Genomic DNA, 18,100 nt, shown 5'->3' with positions numbered 1-18,100 from the left:
TTTGGTTCTTATAATGATGGTGATCATGCAGTAGTTCTTAAATCAAAGGATGAGGATGTATATTCTCTGCTGTTTGGACCAGTAAATGATCTTTGTTTTAAGTAAACAGTGAGTACGGAATTAATTCTAAATGTTAAAACGTGTTAATATTTCTGTCACTCTTCATGTAACCATATAATCTGATAACCTTTCAGTTCTTAACAGTTTATTAATGCTTAATAAGGTCACTGTAAACTACTGCATTTCATACTCCTGCAAACTTCTCATAACCACTGTTCACAATCTCATCAGGTTGTTACAATATGTTACTGCTACTTTTTAAAATGCTTTCCATTGATGGTGTGTTAAATAAGTAAAGTGTGGCCAATTTCAGACGATTTTTTTTATTATCTTTCAGGCACTCAAAACCTAAACACATTCCCCAAACATTTAAGTGCTGTTATTTGTGAGTCTTCACTAAAATAACATGACAACACAACTTGTGTTGTGAGATTATCGTGTTATTGTAAAATAATCGTCTTTTATCATCACAACAAGTCAGGGATTACTTGTTTAGTCTGCCTGACTCTGCTCAGATCAGCGGGTTGTTCTTTGTAGCTTTAGGTCCAAACACGTGGTGAACACAATCCAACACTCATAAAACGGTGAAAGGTGTGTCTCTCATCTCGCCGTTATGTTTTCATTCTGCATTTTTAGCCGTTACAAATGCCGATACTGACATATCAGCAAATATCGTCTATAACTCAGCCCCGCCCAAACGCTGGATTAGCCCCGCCCTAAATGAGCAATAGAAACAAGCTGCAATAGGATGATTTCACATGTTTACAAGTTCTGGATCAATTCAAGCTTCTCTTGACTGAAAAATACACTTGACATTTTTAAATTGTCTGTTGTTAGTATGTTGTGCTTGTAAAGTAACAACATTCACAGCTGTCCTGTGTTTTCACTGCAGTTTGTTGCTTCATATCTCGGAGGCTACATTTAAACATGCACACAACAGTGTCATTGGATTAACATGTTTATATAATCTCAAAATTGGGAGGTCAAAGGTCGACAAGTTCAGCTCATTCTTCATCCTTGAACTGTTTGTCAACTCCTCCTGCTGTGTCATCATCATCATCATCATCCAGCTTTTCAGTTGTTGCTGTGGAAACAGTTGCCATGGCACCCAATGTGCGTAAGTGATGCAAGTGCTCCAGGTGCAGAGAGAGCGTGGACCACAGGCCGTGTGGATGAATTGTGTTTGTGTGGAGTTACAAAGAGTTTTTTTTTTCTTTTCTGTAAACTGATCCACACCATCCTCAATGAAAGATAGTAGGAATTTGGCTCTGGGCCCTTTTTCCACAATACTCCTGCCACCTTTATGAGCTGTTCTCACCTGGGGGCTGGGTGAATAGATGCTCAGGTATAAAGTTTGAAAAGTGCGTGAGATCACACTGTTAAACAACATCTTTTTTTTAATTTTTCCTTGATCGCATGAGCAGTTATTATTTAATCGCTGAGACCTTCATCTTAGTTATAGTCAGCTGTATTTCCAGCTCTCCTCTCCGCAGAGAGGTTGCTTAGCATTCAGAATGTAAAATTAAGACTTTCTGTCAGTGTTTAGCTCTTTCGTTCCATATTTGGATCAAACGTGGTTGAAGGGGTGGACGTTTCCACAGGAGAGAGAGAGAGAGAGAAGGCAAAGCTTTCATTTCCATTGCAGATTCTGATCTTTCCTGAGCTTTACTTCTGTTACATAAAAATACATAGAGCTCATATTGTTTCATGCTCAGGCTGGAGTCCAGTGGTGCAACTAAAGACTTGTGAAAGTGGAAAAATTGAAAAACAATAAATTCCTAAAAGTCATATATTATGATCTTAGACCAGACTGACATAGTGTCTTTGTAGTTTTCAGTGAGTGAACTTTTTAGCTTTTTGGTGCAGAGCTTGATGGAAAGATTGATAGCATCTACACACTAAATGTGTACATTGACCTTTGCTACTGGGGGGGTGGAGGTGGTTGACAATATTTTGTTAGCCTTGTTCAGAAGAATCCTACCTTCTTCCTCCTTGTTCTGCATTAATGCGAAATTAAGTTGTTGAACCAAACAAAACTGAGAATCTGGCTTTAACATTTTCAGAAAACTGGATGCTATGGAAGCTCTGTTTCTACAATGGGGGGGGGGGGGCATGGAGGGTGGAATCAATCACAACAATTGGGTTATAAATTAATGTAATCCTTAAGTGTTTTTAAACACCTTTTAAATAGCGGAAATACAAAAAATGCTTATTTATATAATAAATTCGCGATTTAATTAAGTTTCTACAGAAAGCTACACATTTTAAGCTTAACATAGTCAGCTATGTTAAAAAAAATCATGTTTAATTTAGAAAAAAAAAAATTCAGACAGAGGTAAGTTCAGATTTGGTGTTAGCTATTCTAACACTTGAATAAGTCGAAAGTTCGAGATTTGACCCAATTTGAAATTTCGCGCTATTGAGTAAAAATTATGGGTTTAGGTAACTCCAGATATGGAGTTATTTAGTAGAAATTTCCAGACAGTCACCCGAAATTTTGACTTACGAACGACAAAAACAATAATAATTTTTAAAAAATTCATGAGCAAAAAAGCAGCAGCTCCCCTTGCTGTAACCCTTAACAATCCTGTCCTCGTGATCTCTTTCCCTCTGCCCCTTTCCTGCACTCTAGTCTAACTTGCGTGCGCGGCCTCGCGGGTGCGGGCACGTATCTTGGGGGCTCGGCCCCTACGCAACAGTGTGAGAGCGCGCAGGACTTAAAGCTGCTGTTGATGTGTCGCAGATTTTAAAAACTGAGAGAGGCAGGCAGCAGGAGCAGGCGTGAGGGGGAAGAAGCGAAGGCAGAAAAACAAGCGAGCGGCCGCTGTGACCCTGCGAGGGTTTTCCCCACACACACTCGTCTTTAAACAGTATCTGTTATTTTAATTTTTGCATTGCGACAAAAAACAACAACAAAAAAGCCAACAACAACAACAACCGAAAAAGCATAGATACCCAGTTCGCGTCCTGCTTAGGAGTCAGCGATCAGCGATGGAGCTGTCTTCAATTGGAGACCAAGTGTTTGCAGTGGAGTCGATAACAAATAAGAGGGTGAGAAAGGTAAGAATGAGCACGTAACTCACAGAAAAACTTAATCGCCTGTGTTTGTTTTCCCTCTTGAAGGAGCGCTCGGCTCCGGTTGCCATGCACAAACAAAACCAGGCTACGCACTTTTGTCGCTCCCAAATGCCTTCTCCAGCTTTTACGCTAAGACACAACACCGATCTGTTTTCATGCAACTGCGCCAAACTTTAACACTGTTTTAGCGCACGAGTCGCATCCTGTAACCTTCCTGTGCAACGGCTGGCGCTGCTGCTGCAGCAGCGTGTTCGTGTTTTGGAGGAGCCTACGCAGTTGTAGTGAAATGTGTGGAGGAAGAAGGGGGGTGTGTGACCTGAAAACAGGTCTGACGGCCAGTAGCTATGCGGGCAGCTGCGCACTTTATTTTCGGTTAGATGGTGAGCGCTGCGTAAATCCGTCGCTGACTCCTCCGTGGTGGTGGCCCATTGATTTTTTGCAGTTGGGGGTGGTGGGGGGATTTGGGGGTGATAATTTGAGCAGCACGAGCGTACTATAATGTAGAAACGCGCTCTCGCGTAAGTTTAATAGAGCATGTAAACAAACACGTTCTTCTCCTGAAAGCGCGCACTGTGCGCAAGTCGGAGCTGCTCTTGTTTTGTTTTGTTTTGTTTTTATCTCGTCTTTACTGGAACAAACTGCGAGCATTGATTTTCGAGCTGATAATTTAAAAAGTTTTAAAAGATTTTCATTTTTTTGAAGATAAATTGCGCAGCACCGCGTTGTTTACATGCCCCCTCATCTTCACATGTGGCCCCACCTATACGAGCGGAGGGCTGTTCTAGAATGTGCACGAGAATCGTAGAAACCGGCACCTGCTGTAGCCACGTTCGGTCACGTCATCGCCAGCGAGAGACTAGCTGCAGCCACTCAGCCTCGCTGTCATTGACGTCACCCCTCACAAAAACACCCCTTTAAAAAAAAAAGAAGTAAAAATCCTCGTGACCCTCCCTCTGTCCCTCCCATCCACACTTTAAAGCGACAGCAGCTTGGTTCTGTATGCGCTGGAGCACGTGTTTTGTGTGTGTGCTGCATCATCTCTAAGTGTACACCACCCCCACCCCTCTGTCTCTCCTCAGGGTGCTGTGGAGTATCTATTGAAATGGCAGGGATGGCCCCAAAAGTGAGTAAGCCTTGAGTCATCATCTAGTGACCTCATCCCCCTCATCCGGTGTATATTTATGAGCGTTTATAGAATGTGCTTCTTCATACTAGATAGACTGACCGCTTGGGTGTGTGTGTGTGCGCTGGCAGGTACAGTACCTGGGAACCAGAGGACAATATTTTGGACCCTCTCCTTGTTCTGGCCTACGAGGAAAAGTGAGTAATTACAGAAACTGTTGTGGTTTTCCTTTCATTCTGTTAGTCACACTTTAATATTCTCGCTTTTGTTTCTGACCTCTCTCTCTCTGTCTGCTTCTTTTCCAGCCGGGAGAAGATAAGAACTCTGACCTATCGCAGGAAAGGTCTTAGACCGAGGAGGCCCGTCCTGCGGGTAGCGACACTTACCTTTCCTCTTGTCTCACAAACCTTTGTTGTATCTTCCTTCATTAACCCTAACTCCTGGCCAGGCTTGTTTGTTTAAAGGCAGTTGCACATTTATCCAGGTGATGACTTTTGGTATTTGTGCACACACACAACAAACAAATAAAAAAGATATTAAAGGGGTATTCCATCAATTTAACATTAAGCTTACAAATTTTTGGGATGTAGGAATCCTGGGACTTTTTTCTTCTTAGTTACTTATTGGCCTAAAGTTCTTCTGATGGGAGCGCCTCAGGTTCAGTGTCAAATCACAGACCTTACCATTAGCACCCAACAAATTCTGCCTTCTGCCGCCTGAACCGCCTGACCTGTAACCCTGCTGCTAATGCAACTTGATCTCAAGCTCCAGCCCAATAACCCCAATTACATCACCATGACATCAGTAGGATTATTTTTCAAGCTCGTTTTACTAGCTGAATGGTACTCAAATGTAAGTTTCATGTATAACATTGCCAGAATGCCCCTTTGATTGAAACATTTACATAAACAGATGGAAATATGAGGAAAACAAAAAAAAACAAAAAACAAAACAATGCTGCATCATTGTGAACAATTCTTTTGTTGTTTTTTCTTCACAGTGCATTATTGTCCTGATGTTTTAACAGTTTAAAACATCAGTTTCGTTACAGAGTGACCCATTAGCGCTGATAATCAATCACTAAGATACAAAACCCCAGCAGAGATCAAGGCGCAATGACCTTTGTAGTTTTTAAAAGACATGTTTCTAAAGCAAGGGGCGTGACCCCCGAATGGTCGTTGCTCTCACTGTGTCATTATCACTTCGGTCGTTAAAGGTGCAATTTGTAAGAGTTGCTGTCGAGCTTTGTCCCACACGTGGATATCAGAGCATCACAAATTAGCCAAGTCAAGCTCTTGATATCACCATGACGATGAGGACCAGAGAGGGTCCTTAAAAGAAAATCATGCATTAACACTTGGACAGAGTCACAGCCTGTGCGCACTGTGCAGTGCTCCTTCTTTGGACCGACACAGTATGTATGCAACACTAACTCACTGCTGCCTCTTGTGGTAAATAGGTGGTATTTAAAAAAAAAGGCAAGCCGGGCATAGCTGGTTTGGAACTTGCATTTTGCACCTTTAAGCTCCATTTACTTGTTTTTGAAGCGAGTTTAGAACAGTTCTGGTGTTTCATGAGATGATGACTGTTGTCCATTACTTGTATCAAACTGCAGTAAATCTGTAAATATACATCTTTTAATCTGATTTTAATGGCAGATATTGGCACATTTTCTGTACTTATAAATATTCACAGCAGCAGGATTGTTTTATTTATTTATGTATTTATTTTTTGGTTAGTATTCCACCATCCTAGCTAATCCTAGCTAAAACCATCCTATCAACCAATTTCTGCAGAATTAAGACATTTCTAAAAAACCAAAATAAAACAAAGGTGTTAAACATGCTAAACAGTTTGCAGCTTGGATAGTGGTGTTGGCTGCAGAAGTAAACTGAATATCACAGCATTTTCTTCAGGACTACATTTCCCATACACGTGCTGTCTGTCAAAAATGAAATGCATCCTATGTTTCCACTGTAAGTAACTCAAAAGGCAGAACTGTATTTGCTTCCTGCTTGTGTGCACAGTCATGCAGCTTCTGACCTGCCACCATCTCTGCTCTGCCCCAGAATGTCTTTGCCATGGACCTCCGCAGCGCTCACAAGATGACGGAGAAGCCTCCGCCCCGCATTCGCCTCTCCCTCACCCGCTCCATGAGCACAGACGTGGACCACGTTGAGCGCGGCAGCATGTACCAGCGCCAGGTGAGGAGGAATGGCCGGCAGAGGGTGGCCAAAGGAGGGCGAGATGGCAAACGCATACATCTGCAGAAGAAGAAGATAGAGCCCATGGAGGAGGACTGGGGCGGCACCAGTGAAGAAGAGAAGTCTGAGAGCACCATGGGGGAGAGATGTGAAGGCAGTTTATATGGTTGGTTTGTCAAGCTGATAACAAAACGCAGTAGCCCCACTATGACCTTTTGACCCTTAAAAATGAACAAGATGTGTCACCATCTCTTTTCAGGCCTGTCAGAGTGCAGCTCACCTGCTCTGCTTGAGCAACATGACCTGGAGCTGGAGGTGGGGGAGAAGGTGGGTGGTGACCTGATGCCGGTAAGCTCGCACACGTGGATCAACATCATGGGCGAGTGCGATTCGACACCGAAGCCGATGCTTGTGCGCAGCCAATCAAAGGACAGCGCCTCTGCATCTGAGGCCAGACTGGGCGATGCGGTTTCTGTGAGTGACAGGTCAGATTCGGACAGAGGAGAGGAGGGCTGGGAGTCGGGCCCGGAGAGAAGCAATGCAACCTCAGTGATAGTGAGCATTCGGGGGAGCAGAGGGACGGCAGGTGACGCCGCTACCGTCTGCTCCCTGGCTGAGGTGAGGAAGGAGGAAGCGAGAGGCGACGATTCGATCGTCGCCCCAGAGACTGCTTCCCCAACAGCAGACCAGCCGGAGACCGTCATCTTGACAAAAGTGACTATAAACTCTGTGACGGTGACGTTTAAAGAAGCGAGGGTGGCCGAAGGCTTCTTTAAGGGCTACTGAACAAGGGTGACGAGTGGCACCGAGAGCTCAGAATAACCATAATTAGACTTGCCACTCATTTTGTACATGTAAAATGGTCACGTATGTAAGATAACTCTACATGTTTACAAAGCTACATTCATTTCCCGCTGAGTTCGGTGAAGAAATTCTTGCCTTTGCATAAAAAGTGAGTGGTAATTTTATTATTGTGGCTCATTTATTAGATGTGATAGGAAGCCTGAAGCCCTTAAAGAAAAGTGCTCCAATTATCCATAAGAATCCAGCGGACTAAATAGGTCTCTGGCTGGTTTCTTCCCTGGGGCCGCTGGGTTTACCGAGAGTGAGACACACGTGAGACAGCAGCCTGAAACGATGCAGTTCAGATAACTACTCAGATGCAGCTACTTTTCTCAGTGCTTTCCAGCAAGACATCGGTCTCACACTCAGATCGGTTCTCGGGGCCCGTTTTCAGTCGCTCCTCTTTCTTACAAATGATTTTGTAAAGATGTTTCTTTTGTCATTTAATTTTTTTAGTATTTGCACAGAGCTAACCGCATGCCCTGTCAGTCTGTGCCACACATGCTCAAAGCCCTGTCCTGTGCTTTGTTGAAGAGGTTTATTTCTGTCACAAAAGCAAGAAAAAAAAAAAAAAACAAAGACAGAGAATTAATGCCTGTCGCTTAGATGAAGTTCTGCGCTTCAAGGAGGATGGATGCACAAAAACAAGTACTCAGCCGTGTTCGCCGTTTGTCCCTTTATTTTTCAAGTATGAAATGCTACCTGGTTCTATTTTTGTATTACCATTTGATAGTCCACTCTCTTCACTAGCCTTTGTGCATATCAAAACAGGAGGTGTCGTTTTACTCAGCTGCTGTGTAGGTAATGTGCAAATGAAAGCAAGTGTACATTAAGCCGGACCGTAGTGCGCTTTTATTTATTGCATGTCACACGTATAAGCTAAACTAACTTATGTCACTCGGTGTGTCCAAACAAGTCTCTTTCTCTCTGACAAACATGAAATGTCAAAGATGTCTTCTCTCTTAAAAAAGACATTTTTACTTTGACTCTATTTCCAATAAATGTGTACAACAGTAGCTGCCGCCTGGAGTGTGCTTAGAGGGGGTGGGTGTAAAGACATGTTTCTGTGTTACCTTTCTGAAAGAGATGACGAAGCTAGTCATGAAACACAGATGTATCCAAATTTATTTTATTCATTTCTTGGGAAGGTTTTTTTTTTTTTTTTTTTGACAACGAACCTTCTTAGTTGTAGTTTTGCTTTAGTGCCTCGTGATGAGAGTTTTGTTTCAAACCCACTATCAAAACCTAACAACCAACTGACGAGCAGTTTCACGCCCTTGTCGTGTCATGATAAATAAAGCAGAGAAAACTTGCATTTGGTAACTGTTCACTGAAATTTGGAGAACAAAACACAAAAACATGTAAGTGAACCATTTATTTGGGGTTTTTTTGGCCTTACACAGAGAGCAAAAACCAACTGGTACAGTCTTTAAAAAGAGAATGAATGCAGCTCAAAGCAGCGTGAAAGACCAGACCTTGGTTAGATGTTAGACCACATCCAACCAATTCAAGGACACTCGAGGAGGTGAGGTAGGTGTATCGTCAAAGTCTGAAATCAAAAGACGCCTTCATGAAAGTTCACAACAAGGTACAAACCACTGGTTAAACTCAATAACAAGAAGGTTAGATGAGACTGTGTCAGAGCCTTCACAGTTCTGGAAATTTCTTTTAAAAGATGAAACCTAGATTAACTTGTAGCAGAATGATGCGAAGAGAAACCGCTCTGAGCTGACCCGTTTTCACAGAAATGATCCCCACTCCAGACACCTTATCAAATGGTGATTAACCCTCATGTTCAATTCTCAGGTACAGCAATGCTGTTCCTGGGTCAGTTTGACCTGGGGCCTATTTAGTTATCTAAAAGTGTCAGAAACTTTTAGAAAATTACGATACACATTATTTAGCATTATTAACTCCGTTACTATTTCATTCAATAATTAGTGCAGTGGCATTTCTTACATCTCACACATGGGGGTTTCAGTGAGGATATATCACTAGTTTTTCATTATATACACTGGAAGGACTTACATATAAAATACAATCATTTTTCATGACATTGGTTTTTTTTTTGTTAATCTAGTCTAACAATAGGTGTCAAAACATAGTCTCCAGGGCCATCGTGGCATAAAATATATGTCTCTGCATCCCACAGACTGGCTGTTGATTGAACCTATGACCATACATGGGACCCTCAAACATCCATACAAATGCATTTTATCCAGCTTCCAGTTCTCCCCCCAAAATGCACAGTCACTTTAGTCATTTTGAGCATGTCTGTCTGTCTGTATTGATTTGGGCTCAAAAGCTGACTTGATGTCAATCACGTGCCATCCTAGTGGGCTCTGGTGCTGTCTTCATTATGTTTCATGCCAACAGTTTTACCTGATGTGCATTTGAGGATGAAGATCACTATATTTTACCATTTTTTGATGTGATTGTCGTGCTTGCAGGGATATGATTGGCATTTTCCTCATTTGGAAATCATCAGAATCAGAAATGACCTCAAGATGGTCTTCATCTTCAGACACATCCATCGTCCTCTGTGATCAAAGTTGAGTTCTTAGAGCCTCCAGGGCTGTCAGAACTTTACCTCCGTAAATCACATGTGGCTGCAGAGTGTCATGTTGTTAGGACTCCTTTACAGAGAACCTTTATATGCTTTGCTTCTGTATTGCTGCACATGGCCTGATAAAGGAGACGACCGGCATGGTCAGAGTGAAGTTAATGTGACTGATTGAACAGATATTCTTGGTATTTGTCCTCTGTGCTAGTAGCTGTACTTAGAGTAAAAGAGAGTCAGTGAAAATGTAAAAGGAAAAAGCCAATTTTACACCAAAGAATAACCCACTCCATTTACTTGTTGTTTAAGGGTGTGAGAGTAACGTTTAAATATAAAGACAGAAGTCCTGCTTTATTCCACATATTTCAGTTTCTAATGATCAAAGAGGAGACAGTAACCTGAACACGTATTGCCAAACTTCTCTTCATTTCTCTTCAGTCACTCACACACTTCTATCAATGCCTCTTTAAAGACAAACAACACTGTATTCTTCATCCAGTGGTTTGAAATTTGGTTGTTTTTGGGGGTTTTTTAAACCCTCCACTAGAGGGCATAATGCTCTCATGCAAAACATTCCTGTAAGTGACACCATGAGATTCTAGTGAACAGTGTGATTCATGGGTCAGCGTGTCAGAGGTGTGCAGCACGGGAAATGGTGGCGCTGCTGAAATAACAGTGTTTAACTGGAAGAGGGGAAAATCAGTGTCAATTCCCACAATCATGGGGAGAGAAAAACTAGCACAGGGCTTTCAATAACAACAAGTAGAAATGGATGTGCACAGGGCATGCACCTTTATGGAGCATGGCTTTTACCTAATGTATGTGAAGGGAATCCTTTCTGTTGTAATCAGAGGAAGGTTAGGCTGTCTATTATCCAACAGGGAGAATTACCCAAGACACCAAGAAGTCTGAAGCTTTGCAGATTTTGCTGAATGTGAGGGAAACTACAAAAAGGAAATGAAGCAGGAGCACACAATAAAACACTACTTTCTCTCTTTTTTGCTTGAGTTACTGTTTCAGTTTCTCACAGGGGCTGTCTCATAAAGGGGTAAAATTGCTTTGATTGTCATATGTTGTTCAAAGAAGGTATGCCGACCTACGGCTACATCCAAACTGAAACACCAAAGCTGTTGCCAGACAGCTCCATTCATGGCATCTGTCAGTTTCTTGATCTGCTGATGATCAACCTTTCCTGCAGCATCCGCGGCCTCCCAGACACTGTTCAGAGAGGTGTGCTGTTTTCCTTCACAGTGACTCTCCTACAGGCTCTCGGTGGGATTTAGGTGTGGTTTGGGACTGAATCCGTGAGTCATTATTCTTTCATCTTTAAGGCCTGCGATGGAGCATTAGCCAGTATAAAATTCACAGTCTTCTTGATGCAGACCTTCTCATCTTTAATAACACCAGCACACACCAGTACCTCACCTCCACCTTGGAGTCTGATTTGAAGTGGAAGAGCCACCATCCATATCCTCTGTCAAGAGTTACTCTCATCTCATTGGTCCATAAGTTTGTCCTTGGATATTTCTTGGCCCAGTCTTGACTTTTCAGTCGGATACGCAGCTTCCGTGTCTCTGAGCACTGAACGCCTTTCACCATCTGGGCACTGCAGGTAGGCTGCAGTACTGGATTATGACAGCGCTGGAGGATAACGGCTTCCTGGCACCTTCACATTTGATTCTTCTCCAATTTCTGGCAATTCATTTGCATCTTTTCTTTTCACAGCATGTTTTTTGTGAACTTTTTGACTACTGCCAACAAAATGTTTGATGGTTCTGTGATCATGGCACATGCTGCACTCCTCTCACTCCTCTGAAAAACTTTTTACTTTTTTTATTTTGCTTGTCAGAGTCAGTCAAATCTCTTTTTTTGTCCCATTTCGCCCAAGGAAAAGACACTGCCAATTATTTATCTTCTATCTTGAAATGGGCTGTTGAGCTCCTTAGGCCGCATTCTCCCTCATTACACAAAGACACATCTCCTGACATCCCTGAATCCAATATCCATTCAAGCGTACACAGCCTGGAGTTGGAAATTATGCATAAGATAGACGATATAGTCAAAATACTCAGAGGTGACTGTACTGTACTGGAGGATTTAGAAGTTATCATTTCTAAATTGGACTTACTGAAGAGTAAGTGCTGCAGATTTCTACTGTCTCCCCTCACAAACCTTAAGTACAACTTAATTAATAGGGAATTTGTGTGAAACACGGAGGAATCAGCAATGCACGGATGCAGAAATAATAAAGGAGTAATGGAGAAGTTGGTGGATTAGGTCTACTTACTGATAACCATTAAGTAACTGTTCATGTTTAATTAATGATACACTCATATAAGCTTTTCGGGCTGGTTGTTACTTAGTTATGATGTACCGCTCTGTAACCATCAGGGTGTTCCAAGCTTGTTCTTTGAATTTTGTGTCCTTTATTGTAAGCTATCTTCGGTGCATCGCGGCCGTGAGTCTTCAGCATGAAGCAGGTTCAGGGTTTAGCAAGCACACATTTCTTGACCTTTCTTGGCAATGGCAAAGTGTTCAGGGTTAGATGTTACAAACAAAGAACTGAACTGTGATGCCATAAATGGGTGCTTTTTGTAACTCCACACACTCACAGAAATATCCAGAGAGATGTGGACATAGACAAATGCTGTTGTTTCTGTGATGTAGCAAAGAACAAAGTAAGCATTACGATAAGTTTAAGTAAGACTTCACTGGCAAATAAATCAAATCTATACAAAGTGCTCTGTGTTTGCAGCCTCTGCCCTTCTTCTTCATCATTTCTGTCGCTGGATATCAGCTTCTTGGCCAAATCCTGATTGATGGCGATCACAGTTTGCTGGCTTCTCCTTGTCCACCTGCTTTTAAAGGATTGACCACTAATCCTCAGTTGGATTAAGATCTGGGGAGTTTCCTGGCCATGGATCTAAAATGTGAATTTGATGATCTCCAGGCCATTTAGTTATCATTTTTATCTCGTGATATCACGCTGGAAAATGTGCAAATTGCCCCCCAGATTGAGGATCAAGGGCAAGCAGAAGCTTGTAAACTGTGATCATCTTCGTCATTGATCATGTATTTAACGTCATAAGACTGGATTAATGGGAAGTCTGGGACAGCTAAGTGATTCTTCTAAGCTTTCAAAACTGTATCCCTGGGAGATCACTTTGGAATGGTTGTGGTTTGGATGTGAGCGCCTGATGTGGAGCTCGTCTGTAGCACATTTCATCCGTCAACACCAACGCTGGTATTGGCATCAGATCGATACTTTGTTTCTATCCTCTAATATGTATTTTTCCTTATTTGGAAATGAAAAATGTACCTCAAACATGCACTGTGAAAAATGTCTGAATCTTTTTGTCAACTGTCATGTCAATTTTCTTTAGTCTTTTAACACATTTAAACTACAGAAGTTGACCCAAAGTGCTTTAGAGACGGGGAACATTTCCAGGTCTCTGAAAGCCTAGTTTCAAAATGCATGAAATGCTGAAAGATGTTCTTTATTATCAAGTAATTATTGTGAAAAGTAAAAATGATTTAGTAATCCTCAATCCAGTGCTTAGAATGTGCAATTTATAATCTGATAAATCATGGCACACTGACTCTTGCTTATACAGGCTGCCTTTATAGGTTATTAGTATCTTATTGGCTGGCCCTGTGTTTATTGGATCGATATTGCACAGCACTAACAAAGAGCCACACACAGGACGCACCGCTATTGGTAATTTTCATTTTATTATAAAAACAGTATTTGAGTCCACAGTTTGTTTCCTTTGTACAGTAAAAAATATTAAATTAACCTCCCAAAGGTCTTAGCAGAAAGATAAAGAGGATGGAGTTCATGGGGAGGAAGCTCACCCCAACTCCCTCTCGAAGAGTAGGCAGGGGGGATTTAAAGTCCAAGGGAAGCAGCAAAGGGGACGAGGCAGAAAGAGACGGAAACCAGCTGCTCACATCACCTTCTTTTGCCTCAGTTCTGTGCAACACAGTTCATTTGGATCGTTATCCTCTGTTTACTTGAAAACAGCAGAATCCTAAAAACACTAAAACCCCACGCCACTCTTTTTGTTTTTCATATCCCAGCCAATGTACTCAAAATGTTACAGGCACACAGGTATGCACCCCCCTCCCCAAGCCTCCACTGCTCCGTTTTAAGCGTCTTTAAAAAGGAAGGAGTGCACACACATTCGAGGGAGAGGGCTTTGCATGTATGTGAGGCGGGGGGAGAAGAGTGTCTTCCAGCATGACTGATGTCCCAGAAAAACAAAAAGCTGTCCGGGAACGTCGGAAACACATCCGTTCAACACGTCAGACTCGGAGCAGACCCTCAACCTCTGCGAGAAAACACCAACATTTTCCCCAGCTGGAGAGAGTCGACTACAGACATCTAAATCTTAACAGTCAATAACAAAAATATATTTCTATAGGAATCGTAGCAGTCTCAAGGTACATAACCCCGCCCCCTCCCAAAATAAAAGAAATAAATAAAGCAAACCCAAACATTAAAAAATAAAAAAGGGAAGATATGCATCGTGTTTGGATCTACATTAACAATTATCCACATCACTCTAAAACAAAAAGAGTTTGACATAAGCAAAACAAAATGGATATATATTTATTTTTTTTTTAAAAATTGTATGCATGAAATCATTTCCTCTTTAATTCTTGATCACTTTTAAAATCTTAAAAACCATTTCTGAAAAAACAACAACAACAAAAAAGGCAAGTACTTGTATTTATCCCCCAAAAATATCACCTTTTGTGTACTCTGTAACAGGTGGCAGGATGGGGGTGGGTGGGGGTGCTAGAGAAGCCAACTCCCTCTTTGTCCACAATTGGCAAAAAATATATATATATTAACAGCAATAACTTACAATTTATTTATTCTAATTCATTTAACAACTGCTTGATTTATTGTTCATCTCCCATAGGAAGTTCAGTTCAATGCATCTTTATTGAAAACATTTTAAATAACATTTAATAATAGTATTAAAAAAAGGAAGAAAAAAAAAGAAAGGGAAGGCTGAATAATAACAGTAATACTGTCCTGGGCGAGTGCAGTCTGTGCGAAGGATCACGGAGAACTTCAGCTCAGCTTGACACTTTGAGGAGAAGTCCTACATGATGTTTAAAGGGTTGTGATTCATGTTCTGGCTCAGCGGGTCCTGGCTGTTGCCCCCTGGCCCGTGCAGACCGGCCATGCCACTCAGCTGGGACAGCATGGCACTCTGGTCTGACCCAAATTGCTCCATAGTGTTCTGCTGCTGCTGAGTCGTTGGCTGCTGCTGTTGCTGTGAAGGAACTACCATTCCCGGGTGGTGCTGGTTTAGATGGCTTGAGTGTGGCGAACCTGTCTGCAACTGGGGGGAGATGTGGTGCGGAGAAGGCTGAGGCTGCATGCGTGGGGACGGGCTGGAGTGCGGCGGCTGGGACTGGGGTCTGGGTGACGGCTGTGGGGACCGCACCTGGTTAGCCAAGGATGTGGGCAGAGGCTGGCCCTGCAGGTGTGGATGTGGAGACTGGGCGATCTGCTGCGGCTGCTGAGGGCTCATGGGGTTACTGTGCTGGGCTGGTGACCCACCGGGGCCCATATGTCGCTGCTGGAGCAACCTCTGGTGGAGCACTTGTAGGGCCTGAGAAGGTTGGGGTCCACTTTGTGCAGATTGAGGGACCTGGGGTGGCTGCTGAGGGCCTCCTACACCCTCTCCACCTGGACCTGCATCACCCCCTGGCAGGCCAGCCATGGTATGTTGCTGCTGCTGCTGCTGCATCTGGAGGTGATGCTGTTGTTGAAGCCTCTGTTGGAGTGCCTGCTGCTGGGCCACAGAGCCTGGGTAGCCTTGCCCCTGCTGGCCCGGTGGACCACCAGGCTGCTGGGGACCAAGAGGCGGACCTCCAGGAGGACCCTGTCCCACAGTGGGAGGCTGCATCCCCGGCTGTCCCATGAATCCCTGGCCCTGTGGTGGCTGTGGTTGCTGAAACTGACCATGATTAATACCCATCTGCTGCTGCTGCTGCTGCTGCTGCTGCTGAAGATGCCGTCTCATGAACAAGTCTCTAAGCTGAGGATTGCTGATGTTTCCCATCTGTGGCCCCTGGCCCTGGATTCCTCTCCCCACTCCCTGCTGCTGCTGCTGCAGAGCTGCAACCTGCTGCTGCTGTAAACCGCTGAGCATTGGCCTCTGCTGCTGCTGCTGCAGCTGCTGTACTTGCTGCAGCTGAGCCATAGTGGCGATGTTCACATTGGCCCCTCCCTGACCCCCCATGTGCATGCCTGGCTGACTAACACCAGCAGCATTCAAGTTCACCTGTGGTGCCCCACCTCCAATGACATTTCCAACAGGCCCCCCTGTGGGACCTGGTCCTCCCGGCACACCCCCTGGTCCGCCAGGGCCCCCCTGCCCCCCCTTATACTTTGATGCCCTCTGTTTGATAAAAGCAGCCATCAGCTGTGGGTTTGACCGCAAGATGTTGAGGACTTGCTGTTGCTGAGGTGGAGAGCTAGGTGACCGGAGCATCCGTAACAGCTCCTGGAGGGCTGCTTGGGGGAAGTTTCCACCAGCAGCGCCAACCCCCTGGATACCAGTCGCTCCAGGTACACCTCCCCCTGTGACCCCGCCTCCAGCGCCTTGCTGCTGCTGCACCATATTCATCAAGGCAGCATGGCCCTGAGCCTGTTGGTGCTGCTGCTGCTGAGCGGCCATCATGCCAGTGTGGCCCACTTGGTTCATCATAGCTTGCCTCTGGTGGGGCGGCATCCCCTGGGCTGTCCACTGTGTTTGCTGCTGTTGTGGGTTCTGAAGTGGAGCTCCCATCCTCTGCTGCTGGAGCTGTACCTGAGGGGGCAGCTGGCCCTGTGGGATGTTACCTTGCTGAGGAGGCTGCTGCATGGGCCCGCTGGTGCCAACCATCATCCCTGTAGGAGCACCTTGCTGCTGATCCATGTGGACCCGAGCAGCTGTCACTGCCACTTGGGTCTGCGGTGGCATGCCCTGGGGTCCTACCATGCCTACAGACCCTGGGTGTCCCATGCCCATCTGCTGACCTTGACCTTGTTGATGTTGAGAGTGAGAAGGCATCAACTTTCCAGCTGCCTGGGCTGCCTGTCTCTGTAGTGCCATCTTCCTTTGAGCGTCAGCCACCTGCTGAATCTTCATAGCGATTTCTACAGCTGCCGGTGGAGGGCCAGAAGGTTGCTGCTGTGGAAGGGAGGGCTGGCTCGGCGGCTGGTTAGGAGGTTGCTGGCTCCCAATGTTTCCAGTCATGACAGCGCCACCAGGCTGCTGCTGTTGTTGGGGAGGCGTGGCAGAGCCAAGGACTGGTTTACCTTGGGACTGGTGGACCGGTGAGGAGCCTGGAGGTCTGCTGGAAAATTGAGGCAAACTGTTGTGGTGCTGCTGGAGCTGCTGAGGGTTGGTCACTGCTCCACTGGGCTGCTGCTGCTGCTGCTGATGTTGTGGAGAGTTCATTATCCCACCACCACCTCCCCCTCCTGGAATTTGCTGGAACTGATGATGAAGGGCAAGCTGGGGAGGCATCCCTCCTGGCTGCTGCTGCACTCCTGGACCAGGACCCATTCCCTGCTGCGAGACTGGAGGCATTGACTGAGTCGGGGTTTGAGGAGTTGGGGGTTGCGTTCCACCAGATGTTGGAGTACTAGGCGCCGTGGTAACATTGTTTCCTGGTGATGGAAGTCCAACTGCAGATCCGCCCGGTGGCCCTCCAGCTGGCTGGGTCACCCGCTGCATGGTGGCCATCCTCCTTCTCAGCATCTGGGCCTGCTGCAGTCTGTGCTGCAGCTGCTGCTGCCGGAGTTTCTGCTTAATGTTCAGACAGAACGGGACAGGACATTTGTTCTCCTGGCAGTGTTTGGCGTGATAGCAGCACAGAGCAATGAGCTGCTTGCAGATAGGACAGCCGCCATTGGTCTTGCGCTTGCAGCCCTTTGTGTGCTGCACAACGCGCTTCATCTTCTGACAGGACGGCAGCGAGCAGTTGGCATTGCGACACTGGCAAGCGTGGACCAGCGACTGGATGCAGCGCTGGATGCTGAGGCGGCGAGAGTCACCGGGGCTTTGAGTAGCTGCCGCTGCCTGGTTGCTGCTGTCGTCATCCAGGCCAAGCCCCAGCTTTTCCATCTTGTGCTCATGACCCTTAGTGTTGTAGCAGGTGATGCACAAGTCATAGTCCTGGAAAATTAGGCAAAATTAATAGTTTAATAACACAAAACTGATA

The 18,100-nt window shown here is 44.8% G+C and overlaps 2 protein-coding genes across 6 annotated transcripts in view; one reads left to right on the top strand and one right to left on the bottom strand.

Moving 5' to 3' along the window:
- Window positions 1-2,761: 2,761 nt before the first annotated feature.
- Window positions 2,762-14,487, top strand: cbx7a (chromobox homolog 7a). 2 transcript variants are annotated; one of them, XM_085156095.1, is made up of 6 exons: window positions 2,762-3,120; window positions 4,218-4,261; window positions 4,393-4,458; window positions 4,567-4,633; window positions 6,331-6,631; window positions 6,725-14,487. In XM_085156095.1, the coding sequence occupies exons 1-6, from the start codon at window positions 3,052-3,054 to the stop codon at window positions 7,249-7,251; spliced, it is 1,074 nt and encodes a 357-aa protein (XP_085012221.1). In that variant the 5' UTR covers window positions 2,762-3,051; the 3' UTR covers window positions 7,252-14,487. The 2 variants fall into 2 exon arrangements, with proteins under 2 accessions (XP_085012221.1, XP_085012222.1); XM_085156096.1 differs by having other exon boundaries at window positions 3,102-3,120; window positions 4,358-4,458.
- Window positions 13,582-18,100, bottom strand: part of ep300b (EP300 lysine acetyltransferase b) — a 32,387-nt gene continuing 27,868 nt past the window's right edge. For all 4 annotated transcript variants that reach the window (XM_085156071.1, XM_085156072.1, XM_085156073.1 and 1 more), the window contains exon 30: window positions 13,582-18,054. In XM_085156071.1, coding sequence (XP_085012197.1) covers window positions 14,983-18,054 — 3,072 coding nt within the window. In that variant the 3' untranslated portion in view covers window positions 13,582-14,982. The remainder of the gene's footprint in view (window positions 18,055-18,100) is intronic.

The sequence above is a fragment of the Neolamprologus multifasciatus genome, chromosome 4, assembly GCF_963576455.1.
Source record: "Neolamprologus multifasciatus chromosome 4, fNeoMul1.2, whole genome shotgun sequence".
Classification (NCBI taxonomy): Eukaryota; Metazoa; Chordata; class Actinopteri; order Cichliformes; family Cichlidae; genus Neolamprologus; species Neolamprologus multifasciatus.
Note: the sequence above shows the minus strand (reverse complement) of the source record. Positions and strands in the feature narration are given on the sequence as shown.